Here is a 26090-nt window from a genome sequence, read left to right on the forward strand (position 1 = left end):
TGGTCTTGTACTTTTTGTAAACTGTTAAACTAACTATAAAAATTAGTAAATAGTATTGTTGATAAATTGTTTGTGTGTATTCGACTTGTGATCACCTTTTGTGTCTTGCACACTGGGTCCTTTGTTCTCTGAATTCTAACATAAATAAGTAAATAATTTATACTAATGAACTGCGCTTAGCCAGGGATAAGCCTAACAAGCATTTTCAAAACATTATGCTTTGGTCAAATCATCTCAAATCAGAGATGCAATGAACTCCTGAAAATCTCCAGATATTCCCCAGAAAATCTCCCGACATTTTCGGAAGGTGCTGTATGTGAGAACGTAAATGTCAGAGTGAGAATCTCTGGACATTCTGGTAAGATTATGATCTCATAAAACTGTTTCAATTTACATGTTCACAGAATCAGATCATTTGAAACAGGACACACACAACACTTTGTACAGTTATAGGTTGTGTCTGTGCCTTTACATAGTTTGAAAATCAAACACTAACATCCTCCTTTAGGGCATTACAGGGGCCTATAAACTGTGTTGAATGGTATATGACACAGCTGAACCAAGATAAAAAAAATAATCTAAGTAGTGATTATTTTGCTGCTATCTATACTTTCCCCCCTGATTTACAACTACTCTCAACTTCCAGCAACATTTAGCCACCAAATAAAACTATTCAATCGTGTTTGTTATTCTTAAATCAGATTATGTCATATGCATTGCAGTATGTAGACGAACAATCATTGTATTTAGTCCCCAGCTCGAGAGATTTGAAGCGATACCTCATGAACAATGTGTAGCTTTGCTTCACTCTACCTTGTTGGAGAAACCACCCTGTTCTAAACTCAGTGAGCATGTGATGGATGAAGACATGACATATTTTTTTTTTTTATACACCTTAAGTTTATTATTTTAGATCTTGTATCCATTATACTGTACCTGATCCATTGAACAAATAAACCTGTTATTGGAGAGCATCTAATTTTGTTGGCCGTTGGGGTTATGTCTCTTTGGATAATAAGTCCCCAGTGCTGCCGTAAAGGGATGAAAAGGTATATTTTGCGACAGTCAAGGCGAGTGTCGTAAACGTGTGTGGCTCTTTGGGCGTTGTTGGTTACGTAGAGAGGCAGCCGCCCACACTGACCTGGATCTGTGAGGCTGAGAGAACCGGAGGAGATCCAGAGGAGAACCCACAGAACCCCTCTTATATCATGGACTCCAGCACAACAGTACGTCGTGTTTGGGATCATCGTCAACACACAGACCTCCGTAATGAAGGCGCTCATACGGCGATGTCCCCCTGCTCTGCTAAACTGTGACGCTCCAGCAGCCTAATGGACAGTATCGATAAGTCATCGATTGGAATCTGGACTCATTAGCTTCTTTATGCATTTGAAGGCTTCGTTGTCTCCGCCTGCCTCTGCAGTGCTGGACTGGACCTGGATATAACACCAGCTTTACTGACAGACAACATCATTTACTGCTCAGTAAGGAAGTGGAGCTACATCAAGCTAACTGAACTGGGAACAGTCTAGACCGGAAGTTGCCTTATGTTGCCTTCTGTTTTACTTTGAATTAAGTCTTCTGTGGTGGAACGGAGCAGCGAGGGGAACGGGAAAAAAGACAGGCGACATTTGTAAATCAGTACGAGAGCATCGTGACTGAAGCATTACGCCGTACACTACGTTTTCTCTACGTTTTATTTCGGAAGCCCCGAGCGGAAGTAGTATTGTTGCACTGTGGCGGAGGCTGGTGGAAGTGGGATGTGTCCAGGGTGTATTTATGCTGCTGTTCCAGAAATGAAAATCACTGGATCCCTGTCGCTCCGGGAGATCTGCTTCTCCACCGGCCACAGCGGGCAGACCACAGCGGGCTGACCACACGGGTCACGTCGCTAGTCGAAAACAACGAGCACGACCAAGGCTTGTGTGCGTGTTTCACGTGGACTGGACCTTCTCTGTGAGGCTGCTCAACCTGTGCTTATGTGCTGGCAGCATGTGAATTAATACAGTCACTGCCATAGTTTGATTATACATTAAATTATTCAGTTTTTGGAACAAGAATCCGTTATTTTCCACCTTTTTTATTGTTATTTTTTTTACAAATGTCAGCCACCCAGCATCAGGTGATGATGGAGTCCTCTCTAGCTCTCGGCAGATTGGACCTGACCTCCAGCTCAGCCGCGGTGGGGGTCAGCATGACCCCACGGCTCCCCGGCGGACCCACCGCCAAAGAGAAGAGTGGTCCGGCTCATCTCAACGGCCCGGCTCATCTCAACGGCTGCGTCCCGCTGTCACATCAGGTGGCTGGCCATAAGTATGGAGTAGATAAAGTGGGTAAGTGAACTGGACAAAGATCTTTTTTTCTTCCCCTGCAAATAGAACTAGTGTCACTGAACCCCACTTACTTCTGTCAATGTGTTATTAACACCTGCATTCATGTATTAACTGTTCCACCTACTAATAGTTCACCAAGGAGTTTCTCATCCAAATATCCTCCTCCAAAGTCCTGCTTGTGTCTCTCACCTGTAGAGTTTTATCAGATAAAGATCAACTAACATAGAATGTATCTTTTTGGTTCTGTGTGATGTTTCCTGAACCCACTCGTGGATAACAAAGTTCAGAACATGTCTTTGCTCAGTTGCTGTCAGAAAAGTGAGATTTTTTATTAGACACTGTTGTTTTTATACATGAGAGAGGAGCGTGCGTGTGAGGTATGATTCATACATGTGGAAATTATGCAAAGTATCCTTTACATAAATATATTTTTAGTTTTTTCTGACTCTTCTTGAGGGCAGAGGATGTCCCACCTTGTTAAAGTCCTATGAGACAAATTGTGATTTGTGAAAATGGGCTATACAAATATAATTTGATTGATTGATTGATTGATTTCACTCTCTTGATCTCATCAGACATGAACTCTGTGGAGCTAATCGGAGAATCTGTGACCATTGAGAATCCATGCATTCAGCCATGCTCTCAGCACACCTGACATTATCTAAACCTCCACTGTGCAAAGTTAGAGTGTTGAACTGAACTGACTGTGCTTGATAGTCAGCAGTCTTTTGTACAGAACTTGATAGTCAGCAGTTGGTTTTACAGCACAGTCTCAGACGGATAAGTAATTGCTGCTCTAGCTATTACCTTGATAAACCCACATTTCCTGGAAAACCTGTTCTCATGTTGTAAGACAGACAAGACTCAGCTGTCCTTCCAGATCTTTGAAATAACATCTCCTCTAACTTTATTTGAATAAATGGACTTGCAAAATTTGACCAAGGTTCATGTGAGGCCATGCCAGCATGCTAGTATTTTACATAATTAGCACGTCCTGCTGTTAGCTTTCTGATGACTGTATTTATTCCTTTAACAGGTACAATGGAATACAATGAATATTAAGGACGTTTTGTTAATAACATTTGGTCCCCGGTCCCACATATACTTTCAGCAAATACAAAAAATGAGAGAAGAAAAAAAAATACAGTAAAGTAATAAATAATAATAAATAACCAACCCTTCCTTCTAAGCATATTGGTTAAGAAAATTATCAATCAAAAGAGCATGTAAGCCAATCAGCACTGTAAATAAGTTGAAACGTATTGAGAGTGTGCATCAGTGATGAGTGCTTCATTTATCCTGTAGGGTCTTTGATTTAACTACTATGTATTTAATCATTGGTTCCCAAACAGACTCAAATTTTCCAGGGGATCCCCTCAAGTTGTACTGAATTTGCTCTAGATTAAGAACATAATGACGTCATTAAGCCATAGTGAAGCTCTGGGTGCAAATGATGACTTCCACTCCAGCAATATTCTTCTGCTTGCTAACAAGGATGTTAAAGGCAATACTAATCGTTGTGTCCCTCCTAATTGTGTGATGTGCTGGTTATACTCCAAAAATGGTCACCTCTTCACACAGTGTCAGTGCCACGTTTAAAGCCTCAACAAGGTGTTTGAAAATAGAAAACAAAACATGTGTGTCATTTGATGGGGACATGTGACACCTATTACATGCATCTGTGACACTGGGATATATTGTGGAGAGTTTGGAGTTGGTAAAGTAGATGCGATGGACAACCTTAAATTGTATCAGAATGAGCCTGGAGCAGGACGTACTGTCAATCACTCGAGTTAATGCACTATCCCAGTCATGCTATAACTTTGCCAAGTTCATCTTCCCAATCTTTTTTGATTTTATCAAGAGAGGCCTCTGTTAGATCGGAGATTAGGATGTCGATTTTGAGACTAGGCTTTTTCTGATTCGTTGGGTATATCCAGAATTGAGTCAATTACAGTGATAGGAGGTATATTAGGGAAAGAGGCATTATTTAGTTTAACAAAATTATATGGACCTGGAAGTATCAAAATAAATGAGATTTTGGGAGGTGAAATTTTTCGCACAATTCATTGAAGCTACAGAAGATATCATCAATGACCCTTAGTTTGACAGGGCCTGACCTCTGCCATAAAGAAAAGGCCATATCATTGCCGGGAAGGGGAAAGAGATGGTTATTGCGAATGGGACTGTGATTACACAATCCCTAGAGTCCAAAAGCCAGTCCATGAAAATTGGGTTGGCCTAATGGGCAAATTAGACGAAAGCAAAGCCAAAAGTGAGGTAGAGGGACAGGATTTGGCTTCAAGTTCATACCAATTTAGTGTGTTTTCCTCGATCCAGAGAGTCATTTTGTGTATATTGGCTGCCAAGTAATAGTTTCTTAGGTTAGGAAGCACCAATCCACCTACAGATGTATGTCTTTGTAAAAACTCTCTCCTGATCCTGGGGTCTTGCCTTTCCATAAAAAGAGGAAATTAGTTTGTTTGTTGAACGGAAAAATGCCTTGGTTATAAAGACTAGCAGACATTGGAAAAGATACAAAAGACGTGGGAGCACAGTCATTGTAATGCAATTCACCCTCCCAGCAATGGTTATATGCACATTATTCCACCTTTCTAGGTCCAATTTAAGCTTGTCAATTAAGGGTCTTAAAGGGAAATAACTAGATTGTTTACAGGAGAGTATACAGTCTTTGTAAAATTCAATTTATAAGCTGAGATTTCATTCCATTAGTACTTACGTAGGCCTTATGTGAAGAATGTACAAATGTAACAGTTACACTGTGCAATTCAACCTCCAGGAAGGGCGAGTTTTTTATAAGAGTTTAAACGAGATGTCAATTAACAATGGAGCATGATCAGATATCACTGTGGGTGAGTATTCCGTGTTTTTGACAGCAGAGAGGAAATAACTATCAAAAAAAAAGTAATCGATTCATGAAAATGTTTTATGTATGGGAGAATAAAAAGAAAACTGCTTTTTTTCAGGATTAAGAAAATGCAATGGATCCACACTTCCTATTTGGTTCGTAAATTATAAAATTGATCTGGCCATTTTATCGCTTCCATCTCTTTGGTTGAATTGTTCATGTTTTTCCGAGGCAGCGACAAAGTCTCTGGTGTGATCTACCATTGGTTCACCTTGTGTTCACCATAGAACTTGATTATTTGTGCTTCAGTGTTTCTGTGTTTGAGTTTTGGAAGTTCTGTTATTGACACACAGGCACTTAGAACAGCCCTGTCCTCAACATGGTGCTCTGAAGTTTTGTCTTCCAAAAGTTGCAAATTGAAATAAACACACACACACACACGGGGTGAATAGAGCATCAGTTCCTTTTCTTTAAGTGAAAATGAAATGCAGTCTCTCACACAAACTTCATACATTTGAGAAGTAAAGTATATTTAACTTGGCAAGAGAGTTGACTAGTCAGTTAGCAGCCATCTCTCTAATCTGTTTGTTAGTCCTCTGTCTTCAGCTAGTCGTGACATGTGATAGGATTAGCATAGCATCCAATTTGATACTGTTAATGGAGAGCTGTGTAAATCTTCTGGCAGCAAGCTGATGTGAGTTTTGACCACCACAGACAGATTCTAGTTGTGAAGTGGAAGCAGTGTCGAAGCTAGTGTCATTTTCAATAAGTATAAGGGTTGATTTAAATTAATCCTCCAAAGTCTTTGAATAGTGCCACGATATGACAGCTGTGTTTATGTGTTTTCGCTATGTATTCCAAGTTAAGCTACTGGTGCAACCATCTGCTGATCAGCAGCTGTTGAATAGTGAAAAAGGTAAACAAGATGTGTGCTGCTAATCTTGTATCATATCTGTCTTACTAGTTTCTCAGGAAAAACATAGTGACCACACAGTCAAGTGTGGTCTGTTAAATATGTGTGTGATGATGATTTGAGTGTCCCCTCTCTGTTGGCAGTGTCCACTCTCAGAAGAAGTGAAGCAATCACATAGTGTATTTGATAGTAAAGTGGGCCGATGTTATCTGAAACCCTCCTTGCTTGGTAGGGAATAATCATTAACACAGGCGCAGTTCCAACTAAGAAAAGGGTGTTGACACAGGTTTGACTGAACCAACAGTCTCCTTTAGTCTCCATGACAGTCGCAGAACAAGCCCTGGAATCCTGTTCAGCTCGTACTGCGGCTGAGTGAAAACGATCCTCCTCACTGTTTCCACAGGCCTCCACTCTCACTCATTAGTGATCTGATGTACTCCTTGGTTGTATTGTGCCCCTCTGTGATCCAGTATTTGACTGGGTGTTTTGTAAACAGGAAGTGTGTAGTTATACAGTGTGTCAATAAGAGCTAGACTAGTTAATCAGTCTGTTTTAGCAGCCCTTGATAAGTAGTGAACAGGAGACAAAAGCCCAGCACAGTGTGTTTGAAAAAAGTTAGCAGTGGGACATCGTCATATCAAACTAATTTCTCACCAAATTATTACACTGTGTGTCAATAATATTATCAGCTGGGCAAACGTGGCTAATATTTATTATTTGTATACAGTTCTGGTTTGTGAATGATGCCAAATTAAACTTAACCTGAAAAGCTGCTTGATGATGTAGAATCTCAGTCACACACCCTTTAGATGACAAATTGCTGTTAATTGTCACTTTTTAGTAGTTTTTCTCGAAGAAAAGGCTTGACTTCATTACTTACTTGCCAACCTTAATTCCTGCTTGATATACAATATTTCTCATCAGATACGCTACCATTAATGACAATAATCCATCATTTGATTTACCTTCCATTATGCTACAAACTGTTTATTCTAAACAATGCTGTAAATACCGATATCTTTCTGATGTTCTCCTTTACACGTGGCATCTATTGCACTTCTGTCCGTCCTGGGAGAGGGATCCCTCACATGTGGCTCTCTCTGAGGTTCTTTTTACCCTGTTAAAAGGTTTTTTTTAGTAGTTTTTCTTTACTCTTGGTGACGGTTAAGGGCAGAGGATGTCAATCCTTGTTAAAGCCCTACGAGACAAATAGTGATTTGTGAATATTGGCGAGACAAATATAAATTTGATTAATTGATGACAACCCTGATCACTTTCAAAAAGATTGGTTTAATAAGAAAGAAGAACGTGTTAATTAAGTCAGCCGACACTGAGAAAATGTACAATGCAAATCTGAGTTTTCTGCTGGTGTGTGTGGTTAGATCATAAAGTAGTTACAGTGTCTGATGTAAGACAGAAAAGCAAAGGTGAAAGTCCAGCTGAGTCATGAAAGTGGAGCAGTTTACAGGAGAGTCCTGTTCTGTCACCTGCTCCACACCCTCCATGTTGAATGCCCGACTCAGAAACTCAGAAACTTCAACAACGACTCAAAAACTTTGACCACGACTTAGAAACTTAAAGCACGACTCTGGCTGCTGACAAGTCGTATAACAATATAGTATAGTAAAATAAGCCAGTACTCCAATCAGTTTAATCAGCAAAGATCTCTATTTTTACTCAACTTCATCTATTGTCAGTTGAACAGTCACCAGCTGTGAGAGTGTGAATAGACGGATTTGTGACTTTCTAAAATCATTTTCAAGCAAATTTACCACAGTTGGACTCAGTGGGCCAACATCTCAAAAGGAAATGGAAGACACTGGAGCTAAATTCAAGTTTCTGGATACTTTTTCTGAGTAACTTTAGCTGTTTTCAGACGACCTGCAGAGGAACTCCAGAAACTTGGATCGCAGCTTGACTTGCATGCACAACGCAGCGGAAGTTTTCACTCGACAGATGTGTTCACAACAGCAACAAACCCTCCACAGGATTTAGGCGAGGGGTGGTGCAGCAGGCAGAGGCAGGATGTAACCTCTTCATTCCGCTGTGGAGATCACATTATTTTGTTGACAGCACATAAATATAAGTGTTTTCTCTTATCAACACAAACTCTCTTGACATCTTTGTTGGTGTCTTGTACCTTCATGGCACTGCCTACACACGTTTTCAGTTCAACAGAACCACAAAGTGCAACCTCCAAAACAATCATACGGTTTAAACAACACCAACTGAACAACAGTAACTTTAGCACAGTTTTGCATTCAAGACTTAAAGGGATTGTTCAAGGAAAAATGAAAATTCACTCATTATCTTCTCACCACTATGCCGATGGAGGAGTGGGTAAATTGTCCACAAAACACTTTAGGAGTTTAAGTGGTAAACAATTTTCAGCAAGTGATCTCTTCTTCAGTCTTACCGCAGGAAAAAAAACACAACATGACTCCATACTGCTCATGTGGTGTCATCCAAGCGACCCCAGGCCCTGACATTCATATGCGACTTGAAACAATGTCATTTGTTTTTGGCCTAATATTCCACCAGAAGTGTCGATGCTAGCGGACGTGCCCTTGGGCGAGAGAGTGTGCTCTGTTCTATGTGCCCGAGGATACGTAAACAGCCTCCGATGAGGCTATCACAGGACATTCAGGCTAAAAACTGATCGAAGATGAATTTCTGAAGTCTGTTGTTTTATTAAGTCTTAAGAAGTGGTTACAGTTGACTTCAATTGTATTGATTAAGCTGCAACACTGTTTACCCCTGAGACTCCAGAGGTGTTGTGTAGACTCAAACACTTCCCCCACCCCTCCGTCAGCATAGTGATGATCAGATAATGAGTAAATTTACATGTTTTGATGAACTATCCCTTTAAACCTGTATAGCGTGTTTGCACACCTTTAAATTCGATCGAATGATTTTATATAAGAAAATTATGTCAATACTTATTTTACCACTGTAAACCATGTTAACAATATGTGGTAAGATACTGTTTCTGTCCAGAAAGGAAGTGTATGTGCTGTGAGACACTGACAGAACAGATGCACCTCTATTTTAAGTCTAGCTGTCTACAAACCAATTTCACTCAGCTGTTTGGATTTAACCATGACTGTAGGTCAGCTCCAGTTTACATGCATATGTACAGTGAGTGAATGTACAGAGCCAATGTGCTGCTAACGTTCATTACACCTCTCGTGCAGACATGGTGCAACATTACTTGTGATGTGTGTTGGACTGATGACAGACAGTGCAGTGCTGTAGTGTTGATAATGTAGTTACACACATACACACATGCAGCAGGTGTGATCCGTGTTATAGTAGCTGTAGAGATTCCTGCTTCTTCTCAGGATGGAGTCTGATGGCCTTCCAGACACAGGACAGATGTCCCCACTCAGGCTCACTCCCTGGTCCCAACCCATCCTTTTGTGTGCTGGTTGTTTTTGCACATATTTGTATGTTGTGCATCTTGTTTTGTATTTTGTATGTGTGTCGATACAATTCTGTGTTCTTTGAGGGAATCTAGACATCTGCCAAAGAGCAGACTAATCCTCTCCACTGCAGCTTCATTCAGTCTATCTGTAATCAGCTGAGGTCAGCATGTGATGATGTAACAGGGGACTCATCATCTTTCTTTCTACACTGCAAGAAGGCTTGCAAAGGGAGCCAAATGTATGGTTAACCTTAAATGATTCCCCAACACTATAAAATGCATATAATGCTAAAACACAGCTCTCTTATGGCATTATGAGAAGTTTAAAGCATGTTTTGGTTCAATATGAAACTGTGGCAGGACAAATTTTACTATGGCGGGCTGCCACCGTCTAGAGAACTCATGGGAAACACTGACATTGCTCCACTCGTCTGCGGTGCTTCCTCAGCTGCTGCTTACAGATTAGCCCACAGATATGTTTATAATATGGCAGTTGCATGGTTCAAAGACGACAAACAGCCTCATTTTTCATGGTTACCTTGCCATCTAAAAGTTAGATCTCAAAAAACTTGCCAGATGCAGCTTCTCAGTTCCTCTGGTGTCAGGATGTTGTCTGCTCAGGATGGCTTCTCTTGCTAGCGTCCTCCATTTTTTACAGCAAACCAGCATAAAGTTATGACATATTTTACTGCTTGCTCAAGAGGGCATGCAACAGGTCAAGCTGACAGTAGGTCTGATGCGCTTCTATACTTAATATTTTAAAATGAAACGGGTCATTACAAGTCTAATATGACCCCCCCCCCCCCCCCCAAGTTTGAATAATTGTACAGATTTTTAAATAAAAAGTGACAGCCCTGTTGCATGTTGCACCAAAGTTTGGTAACAGGAATGAGACAGAATATGACCTACCTAATGAGAGACTATCTTTGGTTAACATTTATTTAATGTGTACTTCCCCAGCTGCAAATTTAAAGAAAGCCAACCCTAAGAGTAATTAAGATGGTTATAATAAAGGTTGTTTCTCATTTGTACTGAATTTATATTTATTCAAAGACATAGTGATGAAGTGATGAAAATTCAAAAAAATAAAAGATGACTTTTATTCTTGATTTATCCAGGATTAACCCAAGAGTCTAAGGTGATGTCTTCAGATGTCTAACCTTTTTTCGAACAACTGCCACAAACAAAAAATCTTCAAAAATTTAAAACTTAAAATGATCACATTCAAGAACCTGCAACTATCAACTATTTGCATGAAAATACTTAACCAATTACCGGATAACCAGAAAATGTCCTGATTAATATTCTGTTGGTTTAATAATCGAATCAACTGGAATTCAGATAGCCCCTCCCTATATGTCTTACCTTTTATTCGCAGTCTGAGATCCTCTGGTAAGGTGTTGCTAGCCATTCCAAAATCAAGGCTAAAAACCAAAAGAAGACAGAGCCTTTGCCGTGAGGGTCCCTACACTTAGGAACACTCTGCCAGAAGAGACTAGACTAGCAGAACCTTCACCTGTTTCATCTCTGTTCTATATACATCTCTATAACAAAGCTTTTATTGCATGTCTATGACTTTTATAATGATTATTTTTTCACTCTGTCTGATAAATTCAGTATTAAACATTAACCGCGTTGATTGAAGCTAGTGACCTATAATTAAATGGACCCCGTTTTTCATTTGCAATGATTTACTTGTCAATCGGTTGTTGATGAACCTTTAACTGAGATGTCTGGAAATGATTTCACTTCACGTCATTGCTGTTATTGTTTTACGAATATGCTAAAACAGGGCTTGAAGCTAAATGACTGCTGCTGCTGTCAGCTCTTACTTCTCTTCTAGCATCCTTGCAGTCTGTAACTTTGCTTGAGTTGATTTTTGGTGCCATCTTTCATTGCAGGCATTTTGCAGCATCCAGATGGAACAGTCCTGAAGCAGCTTCAGCCTCCACCAAGAGGTCCACGAGAGATGCAGTTTTACAGCATGGTAATACCTATGCACTAATTTATGTCTTTTTATATATGTTGGATTCATCAATTATTTAAATTTAATGATTAATATCTGATTTGTTTAATTCACACTCGAGTCATGCTCAAAATCAATGTGAAAATCAGATGATAAAAGAAGCATGTGCATCTTTTTGGTGCGGCCATAAGCTGACTGAGGTGTCACCACAACACAAAATCTAGGTGAAGGTACAGACCAGTCAAGCCTTTAAAAAAATTGAACAAACTTTGTTTCCCCTATACGATTAGACGCCTGGCAGGGCAAGACACCAGCAAGGACTACTGAAAAATAATCAATGCTTTCCACATTTAAATTTTTTTATTTTATTGAGGCTTTGTCTGATCTTTTATTATAATTTCCTGTTTGATTTGTGTTTTAATATGAAGCCTAATTTTTATCCACTCCCATTGGCTCTGATATTCTCTGACTGATCCCCCTCCTGGGGCGGGTATGCTCATGCACACACATGCACACACATGCACACACATGCACACACATGCACACAAATGCATATACATGCCCGCACACACAGGGCGATACGGAGACGCTCCGCTGGACAGAGTGAACCATGTGAAGTGACGTTAACTTGAGTTGACAATGACTATGCATGTTAGTTTCTGTTAGTTTTAGAAGGCCCGTTTAAAAAAATATTCAGACCACCTGTCTGCACGTGACATGTTGTACACAACTTCAAGTTAAACTAGTATGTTTAGGAGAAGATAAATTATCAGCCGTCTGACTATAGTCTGATTGATGATGTTAGTTTGTCTTGAATCTGGTTAAAGTTTTATAAACTTATCTGTCTGAGACAAACCAGCGCCTCCTGTCCCTCGTCTAACACAGCAGTACCTTCACAAGAGTCACAACAGCAGAGAGAGGACTGATATTGATGCAGGTCTCATGTTGCTCCTCATGAAACATAATTTAATTGTTATTTCTGATTCTCCAAATCATGTTTTATAAAGTGAAATGGAGCTTCCTACAGCTCCATTATTTTATATATAAATATATATATATACATACCACAGTTGTGGAGACTGTTGTGTTTCTCTACTGTTGTGTTTCTTCCCACTTACAACAGTGTGGAGACTGTTGTGTTAAAGTCTTGGCCCTATATTATGTTGTGATTTGGCCCTTAAAATTGAACTGAATTGAATAACTTTTATTTTAATTCATTCGAAATTTGTTTGTGAGGCACTTTGTAGCCTTGTTTAGATAATTGCTACACAAATAAAGTAATTATATATGATCTATGTGTTTCTCCACATCATACATTTTATCTATGCTTTACATTTTTAGTTAATCCGGTCACTGAATCTTTTCCAATGCTTTGTATGAACAAGGTGAGGTTTTCTTTCTTAATTATTTAGTTTCTAATTTTATTTTAAATAATTTACTACTTTTTCATAGTCAGGTAGGAAAACTTTGCAATAACTAAGATCAGTGTTTGAAGGAAGAGTGGTAACAGAGTTTTTACATCCATTTTATTCCCTCAGGCTTGTTCCTCTGTAGCTTTGTGGAAAGCTCTGAATAACACCAACGATGTAACGAGTGGAAAACTTCCATGTTTTGATGCCAAGGAAGATGGAAGATAAAGTGCAGCAATGAGTCATATTCACTGTGTTCATGATGTGTCATTTTTTGCTAAGGCCATAGGTTACACAGCCTATTTTTATGCAACAAAATAACAAAAAACTATAATTTGGGATCAAGTTACCACGATATAAAAGAGAACATGCCTGTATCTGTGTGGATACTTGTTTAATGAATGACTCCAGTGTTGATTGGGGGCTGCATGAGTGCAGAAGGTTTAGCACAGATGACATTTAGAAATGGAGTTATGAACACAGGTTTGTATACACAGATACTGAATGAAATGATGACTCCCAGTCTCAAGAAGATTTTCAAGAGAGGAATTTGACTACATGATATCATCCCAAACATAGAAAAATAACACAAAGAAAACTAAAAAATACAAACCTCAGAGGATCCAAACTGAGTGAAATAAGGACCTTTTCATTATAAATTCATATTTCGTTTTTTTTTCCTGGAGATGACTTAATTCTTCTTGGGCTTCAGCTACAAATAAATACTTTGAATATGCTGAATATGAATGAATGAATAAGCCAAGTGGGACTTTCTCAGCAGGAGTCAAAGATAAAAAGATCGATGGAGAAATGTCAATTCTTGATGATCAGTTCCGATATCATGGTCTAATCGCAGGTGTCAATATTTGTCTGCACCAGACCGTCAGTGTTTGCTGTAGGGCTTAGCTGTGCTGTTCTAGCAGGAGTGAGTCATGGCATCATGTCTTCCTCTGTCTTCACCAGACAAACAAAAGTTAGTCTGACTCCAAGAAACCCACATGTCACAGGTGCCATCCTGCACCAGGCTGCGAGTCTACTTGCAGCTGGAAGGAAACCAATGTTACATTATTTCCATGTGTTTTTTTTTCTCTCTCTCTGGTTTAAAAACGGTCTATATTTAACAGTTACATTTTTTTTTTCTGAACAGCATGTTATGCTACACTCGACAGTTTTGATGCTAATAGACTGGCTGTACAGTTTCCATCAGAAAAACAATATATCTGAATGGATACTGCACAGAAAACCAAGCAGCCACAGATACTTGAAATTCTACAATTTACTGGATCAGGACGAAGCATCCAAAAATATATAAATAGATGAAAGCATAATGAAAATATTGTCTGTTGCTGCCCTACACCAGATACACAGTATCTGCCTGTGTGTAGAGTTTAGAATGATGATGATGTGGTATATGTGTGTCTCCCAGGTGTATGCAGAGGACTGCTGTGATCCGTGTCTCCTGGAGCTCCAGAACCACCTTCCCAAGTACTACGGACCCTGGTCCTCTCCTGACAGCCCCAGTGGTAAGAGACTCAAGCTGATATGACTCTGTTGTCCATAAGATCACAACTTTCTCGGCCCACACACAAGGGAATTTCACTTTTTACAGCAGCAGAATAAGGTAGACAAGAAAATAAAAAAAAAACTTAATCAAAAAATACAGAATATGTACATAATATACACCTTTCACTACAGAAATATTGTATGGAAATGCTATTGACCCAAGTGCAGTGGCACAGGAGGATTGCACGAGCATGTAAAGCTTAATTTGTGTATAAGTATAAGGAGATATTGGGATAGACATGTCCATATATGTGCAGATTAGACCTTCTATACATTTATATGCCAATATGGTATACAAAATGAATATGAATATATATATATATATATATATATATATATATATATATATATATATATATATATATATATATATATATATATATATATATATATATATATGATTTATATATATAAATGCATGGACATATGGATAAAAATTCACCTTTGTTAAATCACAATAAGGGGCCAGAGCCAAATTTAACATTATTTGGCTTATATATAAGCTTATTTCTCTGCATAATATGTGATATTCATATAATACAAGGGAGGTTTCTACTCATTGTACATTAACAAAATGGCATATATTTTGAAAAAAACAATCCCAGTTAGAAAGTCCATCATATAAGGAAACATGCTATAATACAATATGATGATATTGCCTGTACAATGTACTCAGTCATCACTCTCGTGTCTCAGACCTGTACCTAAAGCTGGAGGATGTGACTCGTCGCTTCGTCAAGCCGTGCATCATGGACGTGAAGCTGGGCCAGTGCAGCTATGACCCGTTCGCCTCGCAAGAGAAACGTGAGCAGCAGATCAGAAAATATCCACTGATGGAGGAGATCGGCTTCCTGGTCCTCGGCATGAGGGTGAGTTTGAGCTGTTGTTCAGGGAATCTTTATTCTACCTATGTAATCATTTCAAAACTCCCAAGTGGGATTTGTCGGTTTAAATAATCATCCTGTTTGAGTGATACCACATGCTGCATTTCAGTGTTTTCACAGAATTATATTTGTGGTCTTTCAGAAATGTATGAATAAATAACACCATTAATAAGATATTGCGCTGCAAATATTTTAAATTCCAAGTAAAGCCAGTAAGGGTTGGCTCAGGGAGGGTAGATTTCATACAGTATTGTAGTTAGCCAGTGAGCCCAGCCCCCACAAAGTGAGAAAAGGTCTGGGCGGTGCACTGCTCTTTAAATAAGACTAATTGTTTAGTAAGTTTTGCTGCCCCACCTTTTGTCCCTATGGGTAGTTGACAAATAAGATACAAATGACAAAAACTGACAGACTGTATAGAATGTGACTTAGTTAAGCTTAGTTTTAGTTTCAGGTTTACTGGTTTCACATTGACGTCTCCTCCTATAAAATGTCCTTTTAAGTGTGGTGTGAAAGTCCCTGTCTGAGTCATTGAGTCTCTGATGTGAGATCATGTAGATTCAAATTATCTGCTGTAAGATCTATGATTATTCATTACTACCTTCATAACTATCAGTTAGTGGTGCTATAAGAATAGTTCCCACTGTGTTTAAAATAAAGAGGTGGCAATAGAATCAGTCATTTGTTAATTTCATTCATACAAATTGTACTTTGTTGCAGTTGTTAGCCGTCGAAGAAGCTTTGTGAGAATATCAGCCCACTATATGGTGAAGTCGGTCAATCACAGAAAAGCCTTCTTGTTCCCAGGCTGTGGAAATGCACACAGCGTGTAAGCAGAAACTGTCCTATAATAGGAGCAGTCTGTATTTGTATTCCCTCTCCATTAAGGACAAGATTAATGTTAAGTTCGGACTCAACTCACGGTTGGATTACTTTTATCGTGTTGTTTTATGCTTTATCAGTCATGGTGTTACATGAGTTACACTTGGACTGAAAACCAGCTTTTATTGTGTCAATATGTGTGGACCCCTGCTGGTATCTATCTGCTACTTCAGGACACCTTTGGACTCCCATCTTTCACTCTGGCACAGGTTAACTGGTTCTATGCTCATTGTTCTACAAAAACGAATAGACTAACCGTAGACTCAGATTAATCCTCTTTTATAGCCACTACCTGTCAATAATTTTACCAGACTGATATCAAAACAGTAGTGTGATTAAAAAAATTTTTTTATACAAATCCTCATCACACAGCAGAAGTCAATCTTTAACCCATGTGATTTGGAATATGTCCAGGTTGTTGATTGAGCTGAAGAGCACAATGTTCTCATGCATACGCACACACATACCCTAACCCACACACATTCCTGTACTCTTGTACTTCTTTCTCAGTGAGGTCACTCATTGACTAAATGCATTCCCTACTGGCCCTACCCTAACCATCATAACTACATGCCTGACTCTAACCGAAAGCTAAACCTAAGAACAAGAATAATATAGTAAAAATGGTCCTCACAAAGATATAAGCATGCACACACACACATACGACCACACACACACACACACACACACACAAACATATCATGCTAGTGTCTCATAATTTTTTCCTCATGGGTGAGACAGACAGATAACAGGAAATACAGAGAGGACGTCTTATCTTGAGAAAAGGCGAAACATTTGTCAGTTGGATCTGTTTCCATTAGAATTTACATTCGGTATCATGATCATAATCATCAGTGTGCGTCCTGGGTTGGGTTTTCCTGTGTGCAGAATGAAATGAATCCTTTTGTGTTCAAAGTTAAATGGAATTAATTTGCGACATGGGACAGGTTCATTGAATCAGCTGGGTAAAGTTTAAAGCCTTGTTGATTTCCACAGGAAGTAAAGCTCCATTTAAATATTCACTGAGACTCATTCATTCCTCTTGGAAACGTTAGTCTTCCAACACATTGAACTGCCTGAATAAGTCATTTCCGCATGCGCTGCATCTGCCTGTCCTTTGAGCAAGAGAGTAGTTTATGCTACCAACTAATGAGAATGATATCATCTAAAGTGTACCGATGAAACACTGCTTACAATAGTTTTTAAGATGCAGTTAGTGATTTTTTTTTTTACTTTGTGCGTTTTGAAAATGATGGTTTTAACTGAAGAGAATTTATTACAGATTGAATTAAAATAAATAATATCCAGTCTTGTCCAGTTACCCATGAAATCCAGCGGGTAGGACAATGCAGTCCTGTACATCCATGCTACCAAGGAGGGGAACATCCACATTTATCCATGGTCACATAACTTCATCTAAGCTTACGTAAGAGGGACAGAGATAGCAGCAGCCTCCTCAGTGGGAGCACGACATAAAGAGATGTGGGTGTGATTCAGAAATAAGAGGAGATCGTGACTTGTGTTTTGAGGAAATGAGTAATACATCGGAACTGCCAGTCGTTGTGTACACAAGGAAACAGCTCATTGACTGATGGTTTGACCTGAGAGGCCTGATGAAGTTTGTCTAACCAGTCCCTCAGTGTAAATGACAGTCAGTGGTGGGACCGCAGCTTTATTGCAGCATGTCCCCACCTTTTGTAAACTGGTCATAAAGGTAGTGTGGACTTGTGGGCTTAGGTTGGTGAACTGTATGTTTGATCTATGCTGCTGCACCATAGGTACATATGAAGCACGTAATGAATGTTAATAAATAAGCAACATTTTTTTTGCAGAAATGTATACTGAAGAGGGATTACATATTAACCAGCTTCTACAATAAGCTTGAGAGGAAAAGGTGTTTACTGTAGAGGGTTGGTTTCAAACCCCCCATTTTTGGTCCGGATCCTCAGACATTTCAGTTAAGTCTGAACCAAAATATCAGGTGTGAAAGGTGCCTCTGACCCCAGTGGATCAATTGCAGGATTGAGAAAACTTTAAGAAGAAGCATTACTGGGCTATCCAGAAGCTGAGTTACCCAGGCTTGCAGGATTGCTTGCATTCTTTACCTCTGACAATATAACAGTGCCATGTACTGTGCTGGTTGGTGATACTGGTAGTAATATAATGATATTACAATGTCAATAAGATTAGCAAAATGAATCGATTTTATTCATTCTCTCCAGAAAACAGAAAATACTACTGCCCACCGAATATACACACTGACGTCAGCAGTATGCCCGTCCACAAACCAATCCATGTCACGTACAGGTAGACGCACATAGGTCATCATGACAGGATGTACGTATGTCATAAAAAACTGTTCTTGGCCCTCCCAGAATTGCAATGTATGGATCAAATACTGTTAAAAAAATATGGACCTTGATCTGGATTTATGTAATGTGCAGTAAAAAGTAGTAGTGCATGTTTGGTGAATTTCTCCCCGAACTATATCTGGACTGTGTCTTTATTTTGTTGTGGATACATCTTCATGACAAGACACTCATTCTATAGATGACACCAACACCTAATTCCTAGTAAGATGTGCGTTATAAGCTAAAATTATAATAGTATCAACATTAATTGGTAATAGATGTGGAAAATGAACCAGGATCCAGATGGGCTTCATGGTTTGATACAGTGAGATGTGAGGTTAGCTGTGTGGAAAACGGTGACGAGACAGAACCATTCATAGTGATTTTGAGAGATGACCATAATGAATATAGGTCTGACTGACTTATTCTTTGTTGGTTGGTAAGTGTGTATAAACACCATTACCATAGTGTGTGTTTTAGGGACAAGAACCAACACACTAACACAACGTTTTTTCTTGAATTTCAGGTATATAAAGTGTGCAGTGACACTTTTGACTCCTACGATCAGCACTATGGAAGAGCACTGGTTAAGGACACGATTAAAGAAGGTATGTGTGTGTGTGTGTAACTGATAATGATATCAACATATTCCATAAGTGGCTTTCTCCTACTGACATTGAAGTGTATGAAGAACCTTTCAGAACACCACTATAATAAGCACCTAGGCCAACCTCACATTTAACACAAGTTAATTTTAGCTTAGGGTTACATCTTCAGTAACATCATCTTCAAATAACATTCATGTCATATATTCACATATTTACAGCATCTCACACAGAATAACAATCTGGTTTCTAACATATCCTCTCCTTCTCCTCTCCTCTCCTCTCCTCTCCTCTCCTCTCCTCTCCTCTCCTCTCCTCTCCTCTCCTCTCCTCTCCTCTCCTCTCCTCTCCTCTCCTCTCCTCTCCTCTCCTCTCCTCTCCTCTCCTCTCCTCTCCTCTCCTCTCCTCTCCTCTCCGTTCTACTCCAGGTCTGGCTAAATTCTTCCATAATGATGTTTGTCTGAGAAAGGATGCAGTGTCAGCCAGCATCAACAGGGTGCAGCAAATCCTCCACTGGTTTGAGTCCCAGCACCAGCTGGCCTTCTATGCTAGTTCCCTTCTCTTCGTCTATGAGGGTCTCCCCTCTTCTTCCTCCTCATCCTCCTATTCCTTCCTTCTCAGCACCCCATCCATCAGCCCGACCGTGGGGAAAACAGCCATGTTGTCATCAGCGGTTGACAGCTGTCAGAGGGGAGAGGGGGAAGCAAGACAGGAAGGGGTGGGGCAGGAAGGGGTAGTGGCCGAGTACAACAACAACAACATTCAAGTGGTGGTGCCCTGGGACTTCAGCCTAGCCACAATTTATACCAACCACAGGAAACACGGCCACCACTGTGCCAAGGGTCATCTCCAAGGCACCAGTGGAGTCGATGAAGCTGTGGAGACATCGCTGAGCTCAGTTTCTGGAGATAACAACTCTGTATTGTGTCAGGAAGACAACTCCACATGGAAACGAACAGGTGAGTCAGAGCAACCCCCGAACGGCAACAGAAACAAATCACAACTGGAAAGAAAGGTTGTAGAAGGAGATAGGGAGGAGGAGGCAGAGGGGCTGAAAGGACAAGGACACGAGACAACAGAGGAGAGTGGGAGAGACACAGAGGTGGAAGTGAGGATGATTGACTTTGCCCACGTTTTCCCAAGCGAGAGCCATGATCATGGCTACATCTACGGCCTCAAACACCTGCTGACAGTGCTGGAGCAGATCCTCTGTGATGCTGCGTAGAGCTCCCACTCCTTCCTAGCCCAGCTGAAGCTCAACAACTGCTCGTAGTCAACCTCTGTCTCCTCCCCGTCAACCCTCCTCCTTTCTTCTCAAAAGGCGGCGGAGAGGGAAGAATCAAAGAAGTGAATATTAAAACTGAACCATCATTGTCATCATCATCATCTCACCTGATTGTGATGGTCCATTGGTCACGTGCGTGTCTGTGTCTGTACGTGTGCCTGTATGCAGAGGGGAAGTGGCATAAGGTGACAGCTTCATTTCTACATGCTAAATGCACTAATCAGTCCATGAAGGCATTACAACCCTGTACTTAAACACAACATCTTCAGCTGCATGATTTACTGATGCCCACACAAGCTCCATGTAACCTGACTTCAACTTCAGTCCATTTAGAATGCATTTAAATCTCAAAGTTGATAACAGTACATATGAAACTAGGGGTAGGGATTATAACAGATATAATACGAATTAGGCAAGTAACGGGGATTTCTCTCCAAAGTTTATATCATAGCAACTGTCCCTTTAAAGTATTTGGTGTGCTGCACAGGGTTATGGCAATATGGTTTTACATGTCTTTTACAGCAATGTGAATCAAGTACTTGGATATCTTTTTTCAGATGCCAAATGCAGACATTCCAGTAACAATTGAATTTCTGAGAAATATACTATATGCTATCAATTTTGCAATATACAATAACCTGTACTGTGATAGCCATGTTCCTCCATATTGCCATTGCCACTGATACCTTGCATGTATTTTGATAAAGCAATCCAGCGCACAATGGGTCAGTTTTTAATCAGCCATTTGAAGCTTAGTAGCTGTAATAATTTCAGTGCTTTCTTTAAATCAAAACTATGTAACTTCTGCTGAGCAGCGGCAACAAGTAGCTTCTGCAGCCACAATTGGTTTATACAGGATGCAGGTGCATTCAGATCTGTTGGGATCTAAGTCTGAGCATTAAGGTAACTGGAAGCAGCGTTATCGATCGAGCAGCGTCATGCTGTCCTAAAAACATCTGAACCATGTGCTTGTGTTATCGCTACAAGGATTAACCTCTGTTGTGATGTCTCTACTTAGAATACCAAAACTGCTTTTCTTTTATTAGCTGAACACCCACATGTGGTGTGTGTTGTAGGGTGCAGGAAGTTCACCAAGTCAGTCAGCACCATAACATGTTTTTTGAGCTGTTGTGTTAAGTGAAATCGTTTCTTTAAAACATAGGGTTGTTTCTGACTACTGGCAAATTAGGAGCGTGATAAGAACTGGAAATTAATACAGCTGATTTGATGCATTCTAAAAACTTCCTGGATCGGAACCACTCCTTTGGATTGGCTTCTTAGTCCTCTGCTCTAAAGCTTTTCATCAGTGGAAGAAGTTTGTTTGATTGTCATGGAAATTAATCTGTTGACATGAGCTTAATGGCTTTTATTTTTCTGACAATAGTAGTTAACAGCTGTGGGTTAGGCTGATCCTCAGTCATATGCTGAAAACTGATCTCTCATTTCCAGTTTATTGACATAAATTAACCAGAAAGTTAGTGCACTTTAGTTGATAACTATTAGACAGTGAAGCCTTTATATATATATACAAACTACATAAACTACAGTAACTGACACGGCACAGTAAAACTTCAGGTTGCTACTACTACCTAACTGGATTAGGCTCCTTTTGGTTCACAGCTCGCTGCCAAATCCCTTCATTCCTAAATTCATTCGTCTTCAGGACGTCTTGAGGGTTTGTCCTCACAGACTTACTGTAAGTTTGTGAGCATTGGGTCAAACAATAAGTCGGCAGAATGTTGATGTTTAAGTCGGGTTGTCATTTTGTGTTTTTGTTGAAACCACTGTCTACAGGTATCTAACTCAGGTAAATTTACTGTAAGAAAACTGTTTAATATTACTACTATTGTCCTTCAAGATGATCCTCATGCTGTCTGGTTGTTCAACTCTACATGATTGTTTTATATAGTCTTATCTCATGATTGACCTGATCTCATCCTCTTAACCGTAAAATGAACTTACACAGTGTATTGTCTTTTACCATGGCTATTTTAATTGTTGTACATGTTCAGCTGCCAAATCACCTCTTTTATCAGAAGCCTGTGCTCGTTGCTGTGGACTAGAACTCCGTCTTGGATTAGCCATGAGTTACTTTGTGATTTCCATTTATCGTTATGCAATGACTTGATTTATATCAAGGCAAAACTTGGAAGCTCCACCCTTCCCAGTGCTTTATGGGGTTTGACAGAAGCAACATGTTATACTGGGTGACATATGATGTGCTGTGATTGGTTGACATTACATTAATAATTATAACTTCCCTAAGGATTTTTAAGATTGTAGAAGAACAGTTTTGAGACGTGCTGCTTTAATGAGATTCTACTGACCGAGTCGCTGCTTAAAAGGGAAAGACAGCAACTGAATGGTTTTATGTTTTTTGGTGGGGTTTGGACGGGGGGGGGGGGGGGGTTGGGGCTTCTTTGGCTCAGTGCAGGTCGATGTCTGAATACTGGTTCCAAGTAAAGTACGAGTCAACGCAATAACAGGTGGAGCCCACAGCTTCACTGGTTAGAGTCCTATTTGGTAAAGATTATTTGAAGCTTTACTGACTCCATCCTCTGCTCTCTACACTAACAAGGAGCTGCTTTAAAATCGAATGCTAAATATCTCTGCCCCAGTACACAAACCCACAAACCAGCTTTGATTTTAACCAAGAACATGCACAGACCTTTACAGCTTGTAAAAATGATTATAACGAACAATATGAAAACACTTATCTTTAGCAAATGAACTTAATCAAATGTATTTTGATTTTAATCTGAACCAAAAGAGACTGCAAACTATCAGAATATATTTTCTCTAGCATTTTCTAAAAATAAATAGATAATCAATGTGAATTTTAAGGATTACTTTAGAGATATTAACAGGAATTAGAAGAATTTATTTTTTTTAGTCACCGCCTTATTTGTGTTCATGTCTCCATGTTGTGTCTATGTTTGAAATATTGATTATTGATCATTCTGGCAGCTTTATGAATCTCTTCTGTTTCTAGTCAGTTGTATTATGGCTAACTAAAAAAAGCATATCATGCATTAGCATACAGGGCATTCTTGATTGAATTGGTTTGGTAGTGAACTGACTCGCTGTAATGTAACCTTTGACTTTGACCCCTTCAATCAGTGTCAACCGATGTTACTGAGCCATTTCATTTGAAGGCTTTTTTACATGTTGATTCCACGTAGTACTTCTCATTAGTCATTCCCTCTTTACATCACAGCCTGGAGCAGTTTTGGATCACATGTTTACTTTATATGTTTCTCCAGCCTCCTCTCATGCTGCGTCTGCCCCTACCGTTTGATGGTCTGAATGACCATCACTGAATCTAAAGACTAAAGATTCTCGGTATGGAGCCAGGAGTTGGCCACAGGACTAATTATAGGTATATACGTAAATGTACCTTTCACACTGCAAGTTGATTTTCATAGCACTTTGAAAGGAATATACAGTGACTGCCTAGATGGTACAAATTACATATAATACAGTACAAAATGAAGTAAATGCCGTAAGTTGTAAATTATTGAAAAATAGCATCAAACCCTTTTGTTGGCATCTACCAGCAGCAGCGCAGACATGTAACAGAACTGACCACTTCTAAACTTGATCATTAGAAGAGTTGTGTATGTTGCAGCTTTGGAAGATAGAATTTATTTACAGTCAGTGAAGAGTCTGGATTCAGACCTGACAACTCACCTCTGCTACCTCACAAGTGTGGTATCATCTCTTGATGCTCCTTTACCCATACTGGAAATAAATAAGACACCATTACATTGTAGTCCTCAGGACTACATGTAATGTAACTGCTTGCACTGCTTGACATGTGTCCTATCAGCGCGGCCCACACTGGGCCATGCTGACTTGTGGTAATCCAGGGTGAGTGCACTGTATCAGTCCAACAGTACAAATTCAATTGACTTTTCTGGCTTATCTCCTTTCATGATAAAGATGCAAGGGAACCTGTCTCTGGTCGGGTTCTACGTTGTTTACATTTCTGCTGCTCTCCTCGTAACCAAGAAAAGTCCAATACAGGCCAGAACATGATTTACGGTATATTCTAGAACTCCAGCTTGTTGTCTTTAATGCACTACAGAGTAATGGAATAGCCAGTTCATGATATTTCAAACAGAATACCTAAGCTGTTGCTCTCCATTGAAGAACCATAGAGCTGGTGTGACCTGTTTTAGACCATTAACTATTAACTAACTACAAACTATGTGAACTGTACATTACTGCCAGCTATTTTCAAAGCATGTTAATTGAATTGAATACAAGTCATCTCTCAGCTTAATTCCACATACTCATTGAAATGATGAGTTGAGTAAATGTGCAGGTTGATTCGGTGGCTTTTATTTGCGTTAAAATTCAATCAAACATGATCTATTTTCTGATAAAATCAAGTCCAGTTAGAGACTGCATAGATCAGTAAAGTCTGTGCAAGTTGGACGATTTAAACAGAAGTTAAGAAAGCTCAGAGAAAAAGGACAAAGACATGAAGTTGAGTTTTCTCGTCCTGAAATTGTCACAAATTGAAATGTTTTTGCCTTGACTCATCAACATCTCTATAATGTCTTCTTTATTTCAACCATATATAGATACCATAGATTGATATCCTTACTACTGTAAAAAAAAACAAAAAACATCCAACTTCAAATGTCCATATTAGCTTTGTCACTGTTAAACAACACAGAAGAACAAAATAAAACAGATACTGGCATTCTGTGATATGGAAATGTTGATAAAGCATTTCATTGACTTTCTTCACAAATTTATAATTTATCCATAGACTAAATTGCAAAAGTACTCATTGGATATTTTGATAGTACAAGTAAGGCAATTTCAAACTTCATTTTCAAAAAGAGCTTTACATTTGTAGTTATTATATATATTATATTTCATTAATGTATTTGAAATTATGAATATATTGACAGATTTTTTTGTCATTTGAAGTATTCATTAATTAATATTTTTATTTGTAAATTATATTTATAATCAATTTTATCAACCCTTAAATATCAAATAATATATTTCTGTATCTGTATATTTATAGATGTATAAGTTATATAGTTCAAATACTTACAGTACAAAATTCACACTCCAAACTGTAAATGAAGCAGAACATTTCATGTGTGAGTGAATTTGCTGAAATGACTTCAAATCGGCAGCTGCCTGGTTCGACATCAGGCTAAAACCATATTAGATGCTTTGAAAAATGAATGGCAGTAATGTAATGTCAAGTAAATGGGGAAAATATGCAAAACGATCTGTATGGTTCCTTAAATTGGATCCAAAGTAATAGGATGGTAAAAGGGCACGAGTGTCTTTTCAGCCAATCAGAATCATTTGCCTTCAGTCATAGCAACCGTCCTGTTTTAATGCTGCATTTACGTCAGCTGGGAAGAACCAGTTGAGTTAATCCTATCAGTCACTCCAGCTGTCAGAGTTTCTTAAACGAAACTGAACTCACCAGCTCAAAGATGAGCTGAGCTGCATTTTTAAAATATCTACACATACTCTGCCACTGGACACAAATGCAGCATTAAGAAAGGGAAATGGTGTCACATGTTTTACCAAAAGCACAGACGTAAAAACTATCAGTGGTTCTGATTGGCTGT

The 26090-nt window shown here is 39.2% G+C and overlaps 1 protein-coding gene across 2 annotated transcripts; it reads left to right on the forward strand.

Moving 5' to 3' along the window:
• The first annotated feature begins 1852 nt into the window (after window positions 1–1852).
• On the forward strand, window positions 1853–22859 carry ipmkb (inositol polyphosphate multikinase b). 2 transcript variants are annotated; one of them, XM_061094552.1, is made up of 7 exons: window positions 1853–1956; window positions 2109–2333; window positions 11441–11526; window positions 14341–14437; window positions 15174–15346; window positions 19118–19199; window positions 19625–22859. In XM_061094552.1, the coding sequence occupies exons 2-7, from the start codon at window positions 2126–2128 to the stop codon at window positions 20419–20421; spliced, it is 1443 nt and encodes a 480-aa protein (XP_060950535.1). In that variant the 5' UTR covers window positions 1853–1956; window positions 2109–2125; the 3' UTR covers window positions 20422–22859. The 2 variants fall into 2 exon arrangements, with proteins under 2 accessions (XP_060950535.1, XP_060950534.1); XM_061094551.1 differs by lacking the exon at window positions 1853–1956 and having other exon boundaries at window positions 2102–2333.
• Window positions 22860–26090: the final 3231 nt, after the last annotated feature.

Source organism: Limanda limanda, chromosome 21, assembly GCF_963576545.1.
Source record: "Limanda limanda chromosome 21, fLimLim1.1, whole genome shotgun sequence".
Lineage (NCBI taxonomy): Eukaryota > Metazoa > Chordata > Actinopteri > Pleuronectiformes > Pleuronectidae > Limanda > Limanda limanda.

Coding starts and splice junctions, on each gene's coding strand:
- ipmkb (XM_061094551.1), top strand. CDS start 2,102: ATGTCAGCCACCCAGCATCAGGTGATGATGGAGTCCTCTCTAGCTCTC. Junction 14,438..15,173: donor CTCTCCTGACAGCCCCAGTG/GTAAGAGACTCA, acceptor CTCGTGTCTCAG/ACCTGTACCTAAAGCTGGAG. Junction 19,200..19,624: donor TAAGGACACGATTAAAGAAG/GTATGTGTGTGT, acceptor GTTCTACTCCAG/GTCTGGCTAAATTCTTCCAT.